Raw genomic sequence first — 21359 nt, 5'->3', positions numbered from 1 at the left:
TTACACGTGGTTCAGAAGCTAGAAAAGTCTGCAGGTATTAATTGCAGCCATAGGCTTGTATCTGGAGATCCCTCGAACCCAGATGCGAGAAACTATTCTAGTAATTGATAATTCAATCGCTTAAGACCCCAAATTGTGCTGACCCCTTTAGTCACTTCCAACGCTTCCTAACCAAGTTATAACCGTGATAATCTACAAACAGTCAACAATAACGTACCCAGTCGGAAGACATTTGATTATAGAAACAGCTCATTTACACTGCTCACGGCAGAATCTCTCGATTTTAACAAACTACTCAATAGTCAATACAGATACTTCTGTGACATGGGAAGACATTATACGCACGCAATATCCGATTGTGATGTCAACGCTACCCTATATATCTACTTTGTACAAAAGAATAAATACATAGAGCAAACAATGCGGATTGTCAGTCGCATTGGAAACTAATGAAATTCGGCCATCATTTCACCAGTTCCTTGGATATAAGATATCGGAAAGTAAAGTTGTGTGGAATCCATTCTATGCTCTTTCTTGATTTTGCAACCTGACATTTCTTGATGCTCTTCCGAAGAGATTCGGGCAGAGACTGTTGGATCATTTCCATAACACCAGCAGAGCACAATCCTGATTCCTTGGCAAATGTGTCTACAAGCTTTGGTAGAAGGATCTTCTGGTCCTTCCGCACTCCAAAGGTCGCTCGAATGTACTCATCCTTCGCAACTTCCAGCTCTTGAAACACTCTTTTTGGTGTAAACACACGCACCTGTAAACAGGTTCATTGTAAAGAAGTGGCCCATTAATAGGGATGTTACTATCAATTAAATTCCAAAGCTTTTTAGCCAAACAGAAGTCAGGATTGATAGAGTAAAAGGCGTCAAAGTAAATGAGAATAGTGAAAATACCGCCGGATCAGAATGGTTTCCTGAGCAGAGTGCAAAGTGTAAAAGAGGCTCAGGATGCTCTATTGCGTATGATTGTCGTCCATCTCCAGCCCTGAATTTTGTCCTTGGGGAAAAGAACACCCGGAGCCACTACAAAAAACAAGTTTGATGAAGTTCCCAACTAAGTCAAGAGTGATTAGAATGAAAAATGATTCTTTTCATTCTCAGGAGATAATAATAAAACATAGCTCCGAATGGAACTTCCATATTATTCTTGTTTTAGATAGGGGGCAGGGAATCTACCTGTCCAGGGCGAGAGAGCCGGCATCCAAGGATGGCACTCTGTATTGTGTCTGCACTAACAGTCTGACCCCCAACATTGTATGCAGCCTGGAAAGAGCACGACAATAAGCAGTCAGTTAGGTTAAAAAAATTTCATCCTTCAATTAATTATTAAAATCACTTTCATTTTTTCACCTTCAAGAGAAGAAATAGCCTCTTCACATTGTTTTGCGGAATCCCATAAGCCAAAAATGCCTACACACACCGGGGAACTAAGTATAATTCAATGAAAGAAATGGAGATTTTAAAGAGAGCACATTTTTGGAAGGGGCAATTACATGCATCACCAAAGCATTGTGTATGTTGATCCAAAAAGCTAGCTTCTCCTCATGATTCAACTTCCCAGGATTCACGTCTTCCAATTGACAGATAAGTGACCTGAAACAACACAAAAGGATAAAGCTAAAACTCCAGGAGACTCTACTTCCATTTAATTATATGTTTTCAACTTGAGAGCTTTATTGATCTAATGAGCAGGCCCACCTGAAGTTCTGGAGCAGCAGCTCCGTGTCACCCAATTTCTGACTCTCTCTATAAATCCATGACACTTCAACCATGGTGCTGTACGGTCCACTAAACTCCTTGAGCCCTTCGACATGGAAAGGGTTGTCTAACCGTACATCAAAAGAGGAATTGTTCTTGAACCCCGGACTCCATATATCACCTTGATCTCCCAGAGAAAAGCCGCTCATTGATGACAAGGATGAAGTAGGGGATGAAAGGCCAGGTTGCGTCAAAGATGGGTCTGAAAGCTTGCAATATATAGCTGATATGCATTTGACCATTTCTTCAGAAAGCCTATTAGGTGTATCCGGGATATGATCAGATATGCGAGTGCCGAGATGTTCTGCCAGGCTAATTACATTTGATGATGCCGTTTGGGCATACTGCACAAGACCACTAAAAGTCAAAATCATAATAAGAACTTATTGTGAATACAAGCATATGAAGCAGAAGATGCCAATAAAGAGCATGATAGACTGCTATCCATTCTTATGAAATGAGATAAAGCAATGCTAATTACGGCATGTTCCACAAAAGTTGATTTACCTCCATCATGGACAATGGTTGTGAATGACAAGCGCGCAAAGATTTATCTAGAGGTTCTGCTGGAGGAGATGTTCTAGTTGCAAATGCTGAATAGTGAGATAATGAGGAATGGCAACGATACACCCCGGAATCTAATAGCTTTTCTAGTCCATTTCCATTATGTCCTTTTCCTTGAGCGTCGTGCTCATGTCCATTGGATTGTATACTATATTCCTTTCCTGGAGTCTCAAGCTTATGAATATCAGATTGTATGGCAGAACATCCTCTTTTGGATAAGATCTCGTGATCACAAACTTCAATGACTCTTGCCTTAGGTGTTACTGAAGAAGCTTTTACTTTTTCCTCCTTGGTAGATGGAGATACGGAAGATAATTGTTGATCAAATGCTTTGCGGTACAAGGAGAGAAGATGTTGTTCCAGATATACAACTTCCAGCTCTAGCAGTGCAATTTCCTTAATTAATTCTGTAGCTGGCTGGAGTTACAAAAATAACAAAAGATTTAAAATTTAGCGAAGCGGAAGCAACGCATGACAGGATTATGCCACAAAATTGGGCGAGAAGTATTGAAATGTGAAAAATATACGACAACAGATGCACATGCTGGTTTTATTAATCCCAAAAATGAAAACGGTGCTACCTTGGGCATTATCACGTCATTTGAACTTTGAAGAGATGAAGGCCTGTATCCAAGAGCCTTTTCCAATGTGCATCGCACCTCAAACTGGTGTTGTAGCCTTCTCTCAAGGTCTAGAATCTGCACTCAAGTAGACGCTTGTAAATGAAAAATAAGAATATTTACGAGTTAAAAGTAGAACATTCTACCTAGCAAGAACAATTAAGATGGAGTATGATTAAGAGAAGTAGCCGTGGAGCTGTAGTATAGCGTAAAGAAGTATGTAGTGCTTACCTCTTGCTTCAGATTATTTTGGACTTCACGTGGAGGGTTTTGTTTTCTCGTAGATTTTGTACAATCGGTGAGGTATCCGATATCCTGGAACCAGATCAAAATCCAGAAGTTAGGGCAGATGTTCGGATATAATTGCCCAGAAGTAGTTGCCGACTCCAGAGAAGGATATTAAATTCAGCGATCAATATTACAACTACAGGGGATGGGATTAATTATTTCAACCTTAACGCCCCACAAACTAAATTCTCTGCAAATCCATCTCATACTACGCTTGAAATTATATTATTTATTAATTATTAACTTCAAAGCTTCCATCGGCGTTCATACTTCCGGCGAAAAATTTATTTCCTCATCATGCTAGCGTCGACTCGCCTAAGCCTAAGGATGCATGCAAACGAATTCGCGCCTTCCTATTTATAAGATTAGAAAGGCTAGAAACAAGTGAATTTCGTTTCATAAAGGGAGGAAAATACTGGAGTCATTGATTATACCAGCTTCGTTCTATCTGAGGCCTCAATATGATTATCTGGATTATCCTCCTCGACTTTCTTCTTGTCAGGAAAACTGCCATTTGAAAAGAACAGACACAACGATAAGATAACTGGAAGTCGGACACTGTAATTTATACCATCTTCGCATGTATGCTGATTTCGTTAAAGGAGCCCGAGCTGAAATCTTAAAGTCGCCGGTTCTGAGCTCTCATTTCTGATCCCAATGATTCACCAGGAACCACACGGGATATACTCAATTGGCCATGGAGTCTAGAAAAGTAGCTACACGCACAACAACAAGAAGAACTTTTGCAGAGCAAATGTGAAAGCTTAATTTTCCATCATCAGAAAAAGCAACCTCAATTTCAGGGATTCCAAGATCAGCAGAGGACAGGCATTAAAGGAACACATATTAAGCAGCAAGAACAGCTAAAGACTACAGATAAAAAGATACCTCTTTGAACGCTTGTGAGTTTGAGTCAATCTCAGTCCCACCATTTTATTTTCTCCGACCCCGTCAAGCCCCATTCCTGAAAACGATCCGAATCACAGTTATTACCAGTGAACAGTGAAAAAACAGAGCATCAAAGAGACGCCGTTTTACCCAAAAACTTAAGAAGCGATGGATAAGCAGAAAGAACTCGAGATGAGAATGGCGCAGCAGTACAGAGACCCAAATGAGCAAGGATTTTCCACTAATTAGATTCTGGGAGATCACTTATCCTCTCGCATTGCAGATGAGCAGAGCTTCCAGGAAGTACCCGCAAAGTGTTCATTTGCCGCAAATACAGTCTGGTTGCCAAAAGAATAGCAATGTTTTCCTAAAACCCAGGACCAACATCGAGAAAAGATTAGACTTTTGACCAATGCAGGTGCCTTCTCTTTGAAGGAGCCTCTCGCCCCCTCTGAACCGCTAAACTTTATAATGGATGGCCTTTATGCATTTGCATTGAAAGACGGAAAGGAGTTCGTGGGGTATTAGTTGAGTAAGAGAGTCTCAGTTTCAATGTGCTGAGCCGACTAGAGCAATGATGGAAGAGAGAAAATGTCAAAACCACTAAAAGTAAACAGAGCTTACTCTAGAGATCCTAGGTGACTAATGAGAAGAAAATAAATAGTGGCTTAGACTGAAATTAAAAAATAATAAAAAAGAAGAGCAGTGTATTTTCCACGTTCTCTTCCCTCGTTGGGAAGCAAGTGGGAGTTGGTGACCATCCGTCCTCCATTTGTCTCCTGCTCCCCTTTTCAATCCTTGACTCACTCTTGAGAATAATGGCGATTGAAAAACCAGGTGATTAGGCCAAAACCCCCCGGGGGGGGGGAGGAAAGGAAAAACCAGCTGATCTGATGGAAGTAAAAATACATTCCTATTTTCACATTCTCAAATTATTTTTTTCCCATGTGCTTAGCAATTTTTTCTCTCGGATATATGTTTCTATATATTTTGGTCTCAGACCATCAAAAATTTGGAATTTTTTCTCTCCCAATAATTCAAAGTTTTGGAGATTGTATCTAACAATGAGAATACAAGTGAAAGGTTACAAAACTCTGGTTTGGGAAAAAGAAAAGCGAGGATTACCTCAAAAGGGATGAAAGCAGAGGGATAAAGGGGACATTGGATGCCTGAAAGGAGTAGAGGTTTTGTGGGGTTTCTCTTTGTCTAAATGCCTTTTTGAAGAATTAGCTTTAAGGGATACCCATATTGTCCTTGAGCATCAAGGAGACTAACGTTTGTCACAGAATCCACAGAAATGATATGTTTATTATTAGTTTTGACCTCTTGCGAAACAAATACAACAAAAGAAAAAGATGGGAGTGCGGCAAGGTGGCCAGTTCTTCCTTTTTGTCGTCATATAAACCTACTCATGAAAAAAGCTTCTTTTTTCGCTGCACACTTGCGGACTCACAGATGGACAGGTAAAGCGGGAAAAGGAGACTGCGCCTCAGGGTGAGAGAAAAACAACCCAGGGGAATTTCTACAGTAAAAACTGTTTCCTTTTGTGCCAGTGCTACCAAACCAAAACACGACCTTACCACATATTTCAACGCGAGTATTTCAGTTTTCATGTCACAAACTGTAGAAAATTCCTAGCTCTTCCTCTATATAAAAAATGTGTTTGTGTGTTTTGTGTGCATGCATATCCACTAACTTCATTTGCCAAGCCAAGAAGAATTGATAGTAAAACAAAATTCAGGCCTCTTCTTTGGACGCATCCGATATTTTTTAAGCTTCCCTGCAGGTCTGGTCCCAATAGATAAACAAATGAAACTTCTATTTTATCTTATTGTCGAAATTTTATACAAGTCGGATGGACGGTTTTCAAGGCCAGATGAATACAAGGGACAAGGAAAATAGTTAAGTTGTATAATTTTAAATAAAATGAAATGGATGGGTGATCTAATAAATCTGACAGACATGCTTCCTAGACCTATTTAATTATTAAAAGCATCTAGTTACGCTCATTAATGGACACGGCATCCCTATAACAACAGGGATAGCCAATGTATTGTTCACATAACTCTGCATCACTCTCTCCCCCCCCCCCCCCAAAAAAATCTACAGAACTCCAGAGAACTCATTCTCCATATATAAAAAGAAAAAGAAAACAGTTAATCTGCACAAGACCAGCTTCGGTGCCCGGGCTTAGATGGTAAAATGTGTGGTGACACATGAACAATTTTTCAGAAAACTTTATTACCACGCCAGCGTTGCTGCGTTACGATTTTAATTAAGAAGATCATATGACTTGCGAAGATGGTCATTATAAAAGACGAAGAACATTTTTGGCTGAGCTTATAAATGAAGACAAATGAGAACTTATTTCTTACGCAGGTAAATTCAAAAGAAGCGAAACCCATCGAAGTGTTTGAGAATTTGTGATCTATTGTCGTTGTTTCTAGCTTTATTATATTAGTCTTTGTTTGTTTGTTCGTTTGTTTTCTCATGGAAAGCCAATATAGTTAGAAACAACACCGTTTAAAGCAACTTCCTCTGGTTTTCATTTAAACTTGCAATGACACCGGTAAAAAGATTAGTCCAATGAAGTTTTAAAATTTAAATCAGTTTGTCGTGATCTTTTTTATGAACCGAGAAAAACTGAATTGCCCTCTTTTGTCACAGGTTGTTTAATCCGTAGCACCAGATAATAATGACCCCATAACGGGGACAGAGAAAAGGAAAATAGAAAGTGACTGTTCAAAATCACATGAACAATTTAAGTGTTCAAATTATAGGACCATTGATGGACATGGAAGGAGGGAGGAAAGTGCACAAATCAATGGTGGTGTTTCCAAAGGAAGGGAATACAGAAGCAAGGGACTGATCAGCAAAAAAGGGTGTCTCGAGTTGGGAGAACCTAAATCCACAAGTTGGTGTCCATATTAGCTAACTGAGACGATTAGACGTGCGGGAGGCTAAAGGGGGGAGACGGAGAGTGACTGTTAAGAGTATGCGCGGCAGTGGGAAACTACGAGAGGCTAAGTGGAGGCGGTATACTGGTTTTGGGCTTTAAAAAAGTTGTAGAATCCCAACTGTGGGACACAAAAAGCGAACTTTCCAAAAACGTTTGGACAAGCAAGTCAATGCCAATCATATATAACCAGTAAAAAGCTTCCTCTCTCTCTCTCTCAAGCATATTCCAGGGCCTATAAGTTAGTTAATCGGTGCATATACCTCCTCCAAGGTCATAGCCTAATAGTGGTTCTGACCCCATATGATTAAATTTAATAGTACTCATCCTGAAATGCTTTAAAGCGCGGGAAAAGCGCTGGCCTCCAACAATGATTTCCTTACTTTTAACAAGTTAATTGAAGACTACATTTTAGTCGGTGTTGCTTTGCTTAATCAGAGGTGTCCCTAATTAAAGTTGATGCAGGAAAATGAATTTCACATGAAAAGAGGAGGCGGGGGGGATAGAACAGCAGAGAGGTCCTTTGGGCTTTAGCATATGGAGAGTTTAACAAAAGGGACTGACAACCTGGTGGGTTCACTGGCTTTTATCTTTAGTGTCGAGTGCGGAGAGTGAAGGCGCGGCACCAGGAAGGAACCCTCTTCCTGAGTCCTGACCTTGCCCTTTTTCTTCTCTCTTTTTCTGATCTTTTATTATTTCTATGATCATTACACCACCCAATGGATCTATCCACGTCTTTCCTCTATTATGTAATAACAATCCGCGAAGTAACACTCTGACTGTGACAGCCCTCAATTCACTCATGTACTAGTACAGTAACCATGGCGATTGAACAACTCTGTTCTCAGCATATTTGACTTGGTCAACTACCTTGTTATGTAAAGATCCACGCCCTTTCCATTCAATGGAGGTCTTCCAAGGGCTTGTGGTGAAAGAGAAAAAGGGAAAGAGCGTCAAGACAAAAACCGAGGTAACAAAAGTCACTGATCAAGGCGTAAACAAGGCAGAATAAAATCTCTTAAACTTTCAACTCTTTTTAAGCAGATAATGTCTTTCCCCTTTTATTTTAGCTTTGTGAAAGCAGGCAACTAGAATAAAGCGTCCCACAAAAGATACTTGGGGGATGATCGCCAGGACGTTAATAAGAAGGAAAAAGCCCCTTAGTTTGGCAAATGACAGTTAAGTCATTATAATAATGTTTCAACCAGACTAGTGAGTTGTGGAGGACGGTGCAGTGAGCCATTAAATATTGGCATCAGTAGAGCAGTTAGTGGTGAAGTGAGGAGATGGGCTGGTAAGGTTTCAGCGAAGCAACCAAACCCAACTATTCTCTGAAACGTCGACGAGAAGCGTTCGGAGTTGGTTATAATTAGAGCTACCTGTGCCACTTCTTATATATCCATATATTAATTCGTTACTGAACGGACAATACTATGAAATATTCCGACATGATTATCACAACAAGATGAACTGAATCCAAACAGGGCATGGACCACTCTGAGCTAAGTAGAGAACCAACCGAACTAACTAATCAACTTCAACCGAACCCTCCCCTGAAAAAAGCCGTCATTTTTTATTTATAAAGGCTAAAGTATGTTTTTGGCCCTTTAATTTTATATAAGATTTTATTTTGATTTCTTAACTTTAAAAAATAAATTTTTAGTCCTCTAACCCTAGAACTATCAACAAAAAATGATGATATTGAACTCTTGAATATTGATAAAACATTACTAAATACTATAATATTAAGTTTAATTTTCAAAACAACTATGATTGTTAATAAAAAATTAGTTATTATAAGACCCTTAGATACTAATAATTTTAAAAGATGATAGTTTTAAAAAAGTATAATTAAAACTTACCATCTAATCTGAAATTATTTACGTTAAAGTTAAAGTTAGACTGAACTAAGCCATTTATAAATTAATAAGTGAAATATTTGTAAGGTGGACATTTGAGTTCCAAGCCCAATGGGTTTATTCATAGTAACTCACGCGAGATGGCCCTGTGGGCTGTGGCTTCACATCTGACTGTGCCCTTTGTAATGGGCTCCTGTTCTCCTGTTTCGTTTCCCTTCTTTTACACCACCACGCATAATATTAAAAAAAAAAAAAGTGGCGAAATACCTTCAACAACGAGTTCAAAGCAACGAATTTCATTCGCAAATACCGAGGGAATGTGTTCTTAAGAGGGTTAAGGCAATATTTTTCTCCCTGCAGTGCTAAATTAAAAAAAGTGAAGAATATTAGCAACAACAATTTAGTAAGCAGGATATGACGTATGGAAAGAAAAGGCTTGAGTAAAGTATCACATCAATATGTGTATTAAAAACAGGAATTAAAAATACAGACCAGGCAATAAAATAGAAATTTATTATATTCTGATCGAGTTGAAAAAATCATCGTCACCCCTTGTGATTGACATGGGGAGAATCAGAAGAGGGAATTAGGCCCGGCGCTCCCCACAGAGGCGCTCAGACCCAAGAAAGTCAAGAAGGTGGACTGTACCTGTGGCTATAGCGATCCCAATTGGCCGATCGGATATTATTAGCGCGTTACTATTACGTACGAGATAGGGCAGGCCCGCTTGACGCTTCCTTGTATTATTATTATTATTGATTTAGTTGGTATAAAGGGGGAAAAAGAATAAATCACTACAATGGAAAATTATACTTCTTTAGTCTTATTTATCATGCGGAGAGAGAAATTTTTTTAGGTTTTATTTATAAGTTACTTTATTAAATTTTTATCATGAATGTACTATATTGTCCTTCATTTATTATAGTGTAGATAGTTTCTTTTGAAAGAAGTATATATTAAATATGGGCAAATTTGAAAAGTTAATATATTTTAATGAAGAGTTAAGATAGCTTAAGATTTTTTTATCTATATAAAATTTATTAGAAGTGATTTATAAAAGATAAACCGCGAACTAATCCATGGAGCGTGAGAAGCACCTTGGGGGGGGGGGGGTTGAATAAAATGAATGGGTAATAAATAAGGGTGAGGCGATAAGGTGCGGAGGAGAACAACAAAAACAAAAAGGATAATTTTAAGGGTTGAGGAGAGCGAGGTGCAGTTAGCGCGGGGTTGGACTGCGAGTATCCAGCCAGCCACTTATCAGCATCCATCAATTACAATTCACTCCCTTCCCTTCCTTCCAAAGTTCCAATTCCCACCTACGCTACGACTGAAGCCTAACAGGAAACCCCCCGCAATTACAGAAATAAAGAAATTCCACGCCCACCTACGATCTGCTGCATCTCTGACCTTTTTGCCCTTTTAAGCTCACAAATATATAAAATAAAATAAAATAAAAAATAAAAAATAGACAAACCCTTTTGTCTTTGTATTTGGGCACGGGGCCTGACCTCCCCCTGACCACCCCCACCCGCTTTTTCTTCAATTCCTAACGCAGCAAAATCGTATTCGTATGCCACAGATCACATCTGTTACTTGGCCTAATATTTCCCTTTGTGATTTGCTGGGGGAGCGATTCAGGGGAGACACACAACTTTTAACAATACATCACCCGCCCATCGATTATTAGTGGTGTGATCTCCCTGCATAAACCTCCCCACTCCTTTTTTTATCAAGGTACATTGCCCCTGCCCCCACTTCTTTATTTTCTGAATCTGCGCTTTGCCCAAATGTCTACGCATGTCACATTTTTTTTTGCAGTCAATTTGGTTTCATGGTGTCTCCCTATATTGTTGTTCCACTAAATATCTTAACAAAATTAAAAAGACGTGCTACTAGTTAATGCGGGGAAGAAACCCCTCTCGCTCAACTTTTCTAGCAGACGTCTACATGGAATTTTATTAGTTCATGGTATAATTGATGCCCAGTTTCTATGATTCTGCAGCTTTTTATTTTATTTTATTTAAAATTTTCCCCCCTGGGGAACCTGGTTGCAACGTTTAGTTTGAGACCATACTGTGCATGTTCCCGATCCTTATTGACCCTCACATGTTGTGGATTTGTCTAGGGTTTATCTTCGCTTTACTAGTTAACCGTCATAATGCGGGGATTTTAGTCGATTTCCTATTCCGGTCTCGTCATTACGTTTTTTTAGGTGACAGAAATCACTGAGATTTAGTGTTCAATCTGGCTATCTGTGGCTCTGCTGTCCTCGGCTCCTGTTAGCTGGAAACTCTTCGCACTAACTCCTGAAAGTTTTGTTAGTCTTTCTTATTTTACGTCTGTTGGGCACTGATGTCCTATGATAGCTGGCATGATTGGGGCACGTCAAATAAGGGAAAAAGAAATAAGAGATTCGGTTAAGTTACCGTACATGTGTCTTCCTGGGCGCCTAGTAACAATGCAATTGGCAGAAAGATTATTGGCAGAATTGTCATAATTTTCTTTTGCTGATCCCTGGGACTGACTGAGTTTGATGCTATCTTTTTGAGTCCTCGTAACTCTGAGAAGCATATTGGAACGGAAAAATCATATTAAAAAAAAAGCCAAAAAAAAAGCGCATTTTAGATTTAAAGTTGTAATTTCGTTAAAGCCTGAAAAGGACAAGCTAGTTCTTGAGGCTAATGCGGGATGAATAATTCTTCAGTTTTTTTTGCAAGAATAAGCCTTTGGCATCATATTATATGTCTGCAATGCATTCTGTGACCAGGCACATTTTAGTAGGCAATCTTAAATTTTGATTTGGGAAATTTTGCTTTTCTTCCTTTCATTGATTCATAATTTTTAATGAACATTTATGAGATGGTAATTACTGAATTAGATTTGTGAATCATCCTCGCTTCAGAAATTAGAAGCTCACAGAATTAGAGTTCCAAATTTTTTCAAGAGATGCCTCAGTCATCATTAGTACTTATTCATCTAGCAGTTTAATCACATAGGGGCATTAAACAAACAAATATGAATTGTTTTTCTAACATATATGGGCTATTGTTTTGTCTCCGTTATTTGGTGCTCCTGTTGAGACTTAAGAATCTTAAGATCATAGATGTGTATATTATGATTTTTCCCCTCAAAAAAGGCCACTGCATGGAAGAAGCAGGGACAACAATGTCCATGACAAAATTCCTTTCTTAGTTTTAAAGGTTTACAATATGTTTATGCTACTAATAACTTTGTAGAATTAGATAATCAGTTCTATATTCTTTAAATATATCTTGCAGTCTTGGCAACTATCAACCTTTGAATATAGTCATAGCGATGCTGATTCATAAATGCTATAATTATTCAAGCATGGAATCCAAATATGGTCATTCTTCTGCTTTTGGCTTTACTAGGTTTACGTTCCATCAAATTTTCTTGGATACTTGAAATGGACCTTCATCAGTTCATACTGTTGCCTAATGATTTCTTAATGCTTTTAATTTCAAGATATTTTTTGGCCGATCAACATCAGTTTTGGTTTTCTTTCAATCAAGGGATTTTATAATGTTATTTTGCAAGTTCTTCTTAATATCTTGTTGAAAAGTAAAAGACCATATTGTTTTAATTAAACGCTGACATGCTTAGTGCCAGTTTATTGCTGCTGTTAGTATACACACATGTATATTCTGCTTATCAATTTAGAAGAAGCATATAATTGTTTTCATTTTTGGCTTCATTTTATTGGCATGTCTAAACTTACATGGTATAACATGGCAGGAACATAGTGGTGAGATAAGGGATCATCAGTTGTAGCATGCACATCGTAATAGAGTACTGATTATAGAATAATATCATGGAAGTGCTTCCGTGTTCTGGTGTTCAATATACTGCAGAATCTGATGGCCCTCAACAGAGTCCAGTAACATCTTTTGTTTACGAGGGAGAACCTAATTGCTCTGAAAATGGTGAACGACATGAATTGGAGGACGGTCAACTTAATGACTCATTACCTAAAATGAAAGGCCCTCAGGTGGAAGGGCAGGGTGAAGCTCAAGAGGCAGTTGGCAAACTGTCAGTTAATCCAGATTGGCAGTGCAGTGGAGCTTCAAATTGCGAATGTCAAGCTTTGGACCAAAAGGAATCTTCTAGTTTCCATGCTTTTGATGAGGATGAGATAGATGAACCTTGCTTAATCTCAGAGAACCCTGTTCCCTTTGAGGATACAATTGAAAGTGAATCACCAAACAACAGTAGGGATGGAGAGTTACCACTTGCTGAACCTAGTTGGCTGGAGGGGGATGAGTCTCTGGCATTGTGGGTCAAGGTAACCCACCATAAGTGTAGTTGTAATTGGGTGGTTTACTTTTTGTTGAAATTTTTTTCTAACCGATTTTGTGCTCTTCTCCCTACAAGAAATTTCTTTCATTCACAAGTCTGGTCTAGCTTCTTTATTGCTCTCAATTCTATCTCATGCTGTCTCTGTGTCATGACAATATGATTTTTTTTTTTGTAAAAAAGAAAAAATCATTTATGAAGAACTAATTACGCTTATCCAATATGGTCTGGTGCGCCTCACTATGGGTAGTTGTCAGTGAATTGTTAAGTTTACATTTCCATTATGCCAGTGAACTGCTCTAGTATATTTCATTAAGCAACAAATTGCAATTGGTTCCTTTTCTCTTTATACAAAAAATGCTAGATGTAGTAATTTATTTTTCTCTTGGAATTCTGTCTTGTTCAGTGGAGAGGGAAGTGGCAGGCTGGTATCAGGTGTGCAAGGGCTGATTGGCCCTTATCAACTTTGAAAGCAAAACCTACTCATGGCCGGAAGAAATATTTTGTGATATTTTTTCCGCACACAAGAAATTATTCTTGGGCTGACAAGATGTTTGTTTGTTCAATTAATGCGTTACCTCAGCCTATTGCATATAAGAACCATCAAGCAGGATTGAAAATGGTGAAAGATTTGTCTGTTGCCCGACGGTTCATTATGCAGAAGCTAGTTGTTGGAATGTTGAACATCATCGATCAATTTCACTTGGATGTAAGTGATGATGGTGCTCTTTCGTCTTCTCTACTCCTTATCCTTGCAGTTTCAGTCTTCTATTTTCCTTAATGGGTTCTGGCTTGATTGGCATAGGCTTTAATTGAAGCTGCTCGTGATGTGATGTTTTGGAAGGAGTTTGCTTTGGAGGCTTCCCGAAGTAATGGTTATTCTGATCTGGGAAGAATGCTTCAAAAGCTGCAAAATGTAAATTTCAATTTCTCATGATAGTGTAGGATGTAGGATTTCTTTTTCTTGACCTTTTTTTGTGATTCAATTTTTGTTTGATAAATGCATTTTTCTTAATTTCAATTCATGTTGAATAATTTGTTTTTTTGGCCAAAAATATTAATTTTTATTCAGATCTCTTATTGAGTTACAGTATTAAATTTTGACGTCAGTCGGCCATTTGTGCTGTTAAAATGCACTTGGCACTTCCATGATAAAATATAAAGGAGTAGTATACAAGTTTGCTACTTGATCTTCTGATTTTTTTTCCATCGTGTTAAAACATTGGATCTTGTGGTGGCTACGCTTCCTTATATTAGTCATAGTTACTCTTTGCTTAAGTTTTTATTTTTATTATTATTATTATTTTTTGAAAGACAATGAAATGATAGTTTAATTATGAACAACTCCACTTCTTAAGTAAGAAGCTTCTTTTTGTAAGTTTCAATGTATTTTATGAAATCAAAATTATGCTGCTACCAACATTAATGAGTGAGTTGGTAATGAGAATTCTTATCATCATATATAATTAATAATATAAATGAAAATGATGTTTCATAATACATAATGCATGGTATGTAGTGTCATACAGTATCTTGAGTTAAGGACCATTAAATTTCTTGGCCTTTTGCTTTTACATATTTAAATTAAAGTATTCTCCTCCTGTTTTTCATCCAAAAAGAAAACCAAACAAAGAAAGAAGGGAAGCTTCTCTTGTATCTCTTTAAAGCTTACTGCTGATTCTCTTACTTTTGGAAAAATATCAAACCCATGGCAAAGTACATTTACCAATTCTTGATGAGTTTAGCTATTTTTAGCTTTGACTGATGGTTGAATTACGCCTCTGTGAAGTTAAATGCTACTGCCTCACTTGTTTTGCACAAGTGATGTAATTTATCTCACATAATATGTGTTAAATTCATAATTTTTTTCTTCAGATAAATATGATTATTGTTCCAATATTTCTTTTTGGTGACTGAGTAGTATGGCTTCTGTTTCCCTCCAGAGCATAATGCAGCGCTACATAAATGCTAACTGGTTACAAAATTCTTTTCCCATTTGGATTGATCGATGCCAGAACGCAAGCAGTGCTGAATCAGTAGAACTGCTAAAGGAGGTACTTTATAATCTTGGCTAGCCAATTTATATACCCAGAAATGGAAAAGAGCATGTGGATAAATGTTGCATGGTTATTGATTATGACCAGTATTTGTTCCTGATAAAGGTCGATAATCATGTCCAAAGATGGTATCATGAAGTGCTTAATTTTTTTAACATACTTAAATGATGTTTCAATCTTCAGTTCTTGTACTTAAAATTTGGGGGGAAAATATTTTTGGCATGCACCCAGACCATACATTATCTGAATAATTAATTTTGTCCTTAGGGAATTTGAAGTTTTTCGTCTATGCTGTTGAAAGATGTGTGAGAGGAGAAGTAAGGGAAAAGTGAATCAAGCTATGGTAATTTCTCATGAGCTTGCCAGAGGGATAAAAAGGGGAAATAACAGTGATAACTGACCCCCAAGGGTTGTGAGGTGTGTGTGAGAGAATAAGGCTGTTGGTAGGGAATATATTGTGGACTGCCTAATTGTCGCAGTCATTTTTTTCTGGCCTTTTAATTTAAATGACATGGTCAGTGTCATTTGCATCTTTTGGTGCTCAGATAGAACTGCATGTCAAAATTTTAACCTCAAAAAAGTATTCGCCAATCTTCTTTGGAACAATAGTAACAAGTTTTGGCTTAATTATGCTTGGTTGATTTGTTCCTTTTTCTCTTGTTCAGGAATTGTTTGATTCTATATTGTGGAATGATATCAGCACTCTATGGATGCGCCAGTGCAGCCAATATTAGGTTCTGAGTGGAAAACGTGGAAGCATGAAGTGATGAAATGGTTTTTTACCTCTCCTTCATTATCTAGCAGTAAAGACATGCAACAACAGCAGGCCTCTGATGGCCCCTTCCAAGCAAGCCTCCAAGTTTGTAGAAAAAGACCCAAGCTTGAAGTTCGTCGTGCAGAGATACATGCTTCACAAGTAGAAACTAAGGGTTCAGATCACTCTATTGCGCTTGAGACTGACCCGGGCTTCTTTAATAATCAGGAGACAGTGAATACATTAGCCACTGAGACATGTAAACGGGAAGAACTTAGGGAGGCATCTATTCCAATTGATTCACCAGGTAATTTAGTGAACAAATGGAACGACATTGTTTTTGAGTCTGCTGCAGATTCTGAGTTCTTGCATACCAAAGCTATGGAATCAACACCTACCAGTGAAATGGTTGCTCCCAAATCTGTAGAACCTGGTAGTAAGAATCGGCAATGTGTGGCTTATATAGAAGCCAAGGGAAGACAGTGTGTGAGATGGGCAAATGATGGTGATGTTTACTGTTGTGTGCATTTGTCCTCCCGGTTTTTAGGCAGCTCTGCTAGAGCAGAGAGACCTGCTTCAGTTGATGCTCCTCTGTGTGAAGGCACAACTGTTCTTGGCACCAGATGCAAGCATCGGGCCCTTCCTGGTTCTTCATTCTGTAAGAAACACAGGCCCCATGCTGAAACAGACCACACTCCAAATATGCCCCAGACTTCCTTAAAGAGGAAGCATGAAGAAAATTACACTGGTTTGGAGAGCATGTCCTGCAAAGAGATAGTGCTGGCAGATGCTGAAAGTCCTTTGCAGGTGGATCCAGTTTCAGCCATGGATGATGATACCTTCCATGGAAACACCAACTTGAATGGGAAACCCATGAATTTAGGAAATGATCATAATGAAATGGAGGAACTTCACTGTATAGGCTCGTCTCCCTTTGATGACAAGAACTCCTGTTTGGAAACTCCCAAGCGGTATTTCTTGTATTGTGAAAAGCACTTGCCAAGTTGGCTCAAACGTGCACGAAATGGGAAGAGTAGAATAATATCAAAAGAAGTGTTCGCAGAACTTTTGAGGGACTGTTTGTTACAGGAGCAGAAAGTAAATCTGCATAAAGCATGCGAGCTCTTTTACAGGCTATTTAAAAGCATTTTATCCCTAAGAAACCCAGTTCCTAAAGAAGTTCAATTCCAGTGGGCTTTGACTGAAGCTTCTAAAGATACGGGTGTCAGAGAATTCTTTAAGAAGTTGATTCATAGTGAAAAAGAGAGAATCAAAATGATCTGGGGTTTCAACGATGAGAAAGATGCACCTTCACTCATGGAAGAAATACCTCAGTTACCATCCACTGTTAATGATAGCTTTGGTAATGAAAATGCCATTAAGTGTAAGATATGCTCTGCAGAATTTCCTGATGACCAAGCACTTGGCAGCCATTGGATGGAAAACCATAAAAAGGAATCACAGTGGCTGTTTAGAGGTTATGCATGTGCTATTTGCCTGGATTCTTTCACCAACAAGAAAGTCTTGGAAAACCATGTCCAAGAGAGACACCATGTCCAATTTGTTGAACAATGTATGCTTTTGCGGTGCATTCCTTGTGGTAGCCATTTTGGAAATACTGAACAGCTATGGCTGCATGTTCTATCAGTTCATCCTGTCAATTTTAAGGCATCAAAAGCTCCTGAGCAGCAAACTTTGTCTCCTGGTGAGGACTCTTCAATACAACTAGAAGCTGAGCAGGTAAACTCAGCCTCTTTGGAGAATAATTTGGAGAATTCAGGTGGTTCACGTAAGTTTATTTGTAGGTTTTGTGGGTTGAAGTTTGATTTACTGCCTGACCTTGGTCGCCATCATCAAGCTGCTCATATGGGGCCTAATTTAGTTAGCAGCCATCCCTCCAAGAAGGGAGTTCGTTATTATGCATATAGATTAAAATCTGGCAGGCTTAGTCGTCCTAGATTCAAAAAAAGCCTGGTGTCAGCATCATATCGGATCAGAAGTAGAGCTAGTGCCAATTTGAAGAGACGCATTCAAGCATCAAAGTCGCTTGGCATTGGGGGAATAACCATACAACCTCAAGTAACTGAGACAACAAATATTGGTAAGTTGGCAGAATATCAATGCTCTGCTGTTGCCAAGATTTTGTTTTCTGAGATCCAAAAGACTAAGCCTCGGCCAAACAATCATGATATTCTATCAATTTCTCACTCTGCCTGCTGCAAAGTTGGCCTTCAAGCTGCACTGGAGGAGAAATTTGGAACTCTGCCTGAAAAGCTGTATCTCAAGGCTGCAAAACTTTGCAGTGAACATAATATTCTAGTGAGCTGGCACCAGGAAGGGTTTCATTGTCCTAGAGGTTGCAAGGTGTGCAAGGACCAACCTTTGCTTTCTCCCTTAGCATCCCTTCCTAATGGCTTTGTAAAGCAAAAGGCTTTAGATATGTCAGATCTTGCAGTAGATGAGTGGGAGGTGGATGAGTTTCATTACACCATCAATTCGCACCATTTAAAACCAGAATCCTTGCAAAAGGCTGTAGTCTTGTGTGATGACATAAGCTTTGGGAAGGAAGCAGTTCCAGTGATTTGTGTAGTAGATCAAGAACTTCAAAATCCACCTCATATGTGTAGGTCTAATGAACATGATATGAATCTTTCTATGCCATGGGAGAGCTTTACCTACATTACGAAGCCAGTGCTTGATCAATCCCTGCATCTTGATTCAGAGGTAGCTTATTGTGTTTTATTCTTTGATATTACATTCATGTCATGTCACTCATTTGTCACATGTTAAGAGGCACTCGTTGACCATGCTCAAGAAAAAGCATCTAGAAAATTGTATTTTTTTGGCCCATTAGATTATTTACTTATTTGTTCAATGTATCTGGAAAATTGTGTGCCTCCACACGTAGAAGGGCCATGCTTTAATGAATAGATTATTTTATGTGAAGTGACGCTAGGAAGAATGAGGGTATTCAACTCTAGACTTCTAATTGCCTTGTAACTTGGGCTCATGTAAACCTTTTTGATACTGTTGTATTTGCAGAGTCTTCAAATGGGATGTTCCTGTTCATATTCTACTTGCAGTGCTGAAACTTGTGCTCATGTATATCTTTTTGATAACGACTATGAAGATGCAAGGGACATCTTTGGAAAATCAATGCGCGGCAGATTCCCATATGATGAGAATGGTCGAATGATTTTGGAGGTAAAGAGTTTTCATCATCTGCAAACTTCCTTATCATCTAAGATGTGAGTGAAGGATATATTTCTGAATCTGTTAGATATTGGTTGGAAAAAAAAGGCATTTCTAATTTATTAAATTCAACTTCTTTTCTTCTTAATTATTCCACTATATTTCTGCACATTATATGTGCAATGTGTTTCCTTTTGTCCTTGTGCTATATATTTGGAGCAGATCTGACTAGAGCGTGTGGACTTAGGTCTTTGCTTGACGCTACGCAGGTGTTTTGATTTTTTAGAATTATTGATACGATATTACGGAAAATTATATCATTTGGCTTTGCCACTGAGTTTTTTCATGGTTTTGTTATATAGATAGGAGGCGTTCCCTCTTTCTTCACATTCTGTTTCTGGATTATTTACAAATTTTCTTTGTTTCCTTCTGTTCTTATGAAACTGCAGGAAGGTTACCTAGTCTACGAGTGCAACTATAGGTGCAGATGTAATAAAACCTGTCCAAACAGAATTTTGCAAAATGGAGTTCGAGTTAAATTGGAAGTTTTTAAAACAGAGAAAAAGGTGATCTGCCTTCTGTTGACAGAGAAGTTCTTAGGTTCTTCGCTTTAACTTTTTCTACATGGTTTACAGGGATGGGCTGTTAGGGCTGGTGAAGCCATCCTACGTGGCACATTTGTGTGTGAGTATGTGGGAGAGGTTTTAAATGAGCAGGAGGCACATAACAGGCGCAAGAGGTTTTCAAGATGTTCTTTGATTGTAATGTTAAGTTTTTTTTTCTTGTTTTATTTTTTGCTTTATCTGACTTAGTGTATGCAAAAAATCAGGTATGGCATAGAAGGTTGCAGTTATTTCCTTGATATTGGTGCTCATATTAATGATATGAGCAGATTGATTGAAGGACAGGGTCGATATGTTATTGATGCTTCTAGATATGGAAATGTTGCGAGGTTCATCAATCACAGGTAATCGTTAATCGTTAATCTCCTTATATTTTTTGCTACATCTGTTGGTTTTTTTGTTGTGATCTTCGCAACTTATTTTCTGTTGGTTTTTTAAATCACATTATGTTGTTATTGCAGCTGCTCGCCCAATCTTGTCAATCACCAAGTTCTTGTTGAAAGCATGGACTGTGAACGTACGCATATTGGTTTTTATGCAAGTCGAGACGTAAGTAATTCTCTTGTGTGATTTGCTTCCTAAGGAATAATGTCCAAACCAATGATGTTTCACAATTCATAGGTCGATACTTCTCTCTATTTGGCATCTGATTTGTCTGTAGGATTTGCCGGAGACATGAATGAGATAGGGCATGGGGGTTGAAAAGACTTTCATATTAAGTTGAAGATCTACATTGACAAATCAATAGAACATCTAAAATCTATTCCAAACTGTATTATTTATCAGCCATGAACAGCGTGGCTCGTGTCAGATGCTGGGCAATACTTGAGAAAACATGTACCTAATATGTGTAGGAGATAGCAACTTAGCTTTGCAGATCCTGTTTGATGGAGTTGTACTGGTAATTTGGTAGAGCCTCTTGTTAGGAGAAGGCTGAGACTTTTCCTAAGACCTATAATGGACAGGCTGAGTAGAGAGACACTGTTGGTCAAGGGAGTTGCGCACGAGTTTATACCTGAAGAGTGAAGAGGTAGAAAAGATGGAGACAAGGGGTGGGATGGGCGGATATGGGTTTGGAGGGAGGGAGTACTGTGAGCAGAGTTCTGGGCTTTCAATTGCCAGACAGCCGGAGTAACATCGCATGTGTGTGTGTGGTCTGTCCTGTTTTAGTCATAGCTGTTTGTGTGATTTGTGGGTAGAAAAAGGACTTGGATTTTGGGTAGAATCAGTATCCATTCTGTGAAGTTGATTTGGTGTATTTTGCTATTTCACTCAATACCAAAACCCGGTATTTCCCTCAGTTCTCTGCTGTCTTCATTTTTTTATTAATAGGCTTGCTGGTCCCTCACATGATTATTATTGGATTGGATAACTAACATCGCTTGATGCTTCGATTTTTCATCTCAATTGAGAAAGAATAAAAGAGTCCCCTAATTTGCCGAAATCTTCATTTTATATTGTGAAAGGTGGAA

The 21359-nt window shown here is 38.5% G+C and overlaps 2 protein-coding genes across 2 annotated transcripts; one reads left to right on the top strand and one right to left on the bottom strand.

Annotated features, from left to right (window-relative positions):
- Positions 1 to 127: 127 nt before the first annotated feature.
- On the bottom strand, positions 128 to 4365 carry LOC114722208 (uncharacterized). The gene is made up of 12 exons (XM_028908172.1): positions 4280 to 4365; positions 4130 to 4205; positions 3676 to 3748; positions 3185 to 3268; positions 2915 to 3031; positions 2277 to 2750; positions 1710 to 2113; positions 1505 to 1604; positions 1362 to 1421; positions 1188 to 1274; positions 906 to 1034; positions 128 to 766 (listed from the first exon to the last, which is right to left on the bottom strand). Exons 2-12 carry the CDS (start codon positions 4201 to 4203, stop codon positions 464 to 466), a joined length of 1905 nt encoding a protein of 634 aa, XP_028764005.1. The 5' UTR covers positions 4204 to 4205; positions 4280 to 4365; the 3' UTR covers positions 128 to 463.
- A 6006-nt stretch (positions 4366 to 10371) lies between these two features.
- On the top strand, positions 10372 to 20235 carry LOC114722206 (histone-lysine N-methyltransferase SUVR5). Its single transcript, XM_028908171.1, is given in 11 exon segments — positions 10372 to 10681; positions 12704 to 13250; positions 13668 to 13970; positions 14067 to 14177; positions 15205 to 15315; positions 15984 to 16023; positions 16026 to 18796; positions 19115 to 19276; positions 19714 to 19830; positions 19900 to 20003; positions 20094 to 20235. Coding segments are annotated over 10 exon segments (4332 nt in total). The 5' UTR covers positions 10372 to 10681; positions 12704 to 12779.
- The last annotated feature ends 1124 nt before the right edge of the window (positions 20236 to 21359 follow it).

The sequence above is a fragment of the Neltuma alba genome, unplaced genomic scaffold (genome assembly GCF_004799145.2).
Source record: "Neltuma alba isolate B1F8T4 unplaced genomic scaffold, ASM479914v2 tig00012086_pilon, whole genome shotgun sequence".
Lineage (NCBI taxonomy): Eukaryota > Viridiplantae > Streptophyta > Magnoliopsida > Fabales > Fabaceae > Neltuma > Neltuma alba.
The sequence above is the reverse complement of the archived record's forward strand: the minus strand, read 5'-3'. Positions and strand labels throughout refer to the sequence as shown.

What these genes read in the sequence shown, in the direction of transcription:
- LOC114722208 (XM_028908172.1), bottom strand. Translation starts at nt 4,203, where the DNA reads ATGGGGCTTGACGGGGTCGGAGAAAATAAAATGGTGGGACTGAGATTG. An exon ending in CTGCTGCTCCAGAACTTCAG is followed by an intron (nt 1,605 to 1,709) that starts GTGGGCCTGCTC and finishes GTGTTGTTTCAG; the next exon opens with GTCACTTATCTGTCAATTGG. An exon ending in GAAACCATTCTGATCCGGCG is followed by an intron (nt 767 to 905) that starts GTATTTTCACTA and finishes ACCTGTTTACAG; the next exon opens with GTGCGTGTGTTTACACCAAA.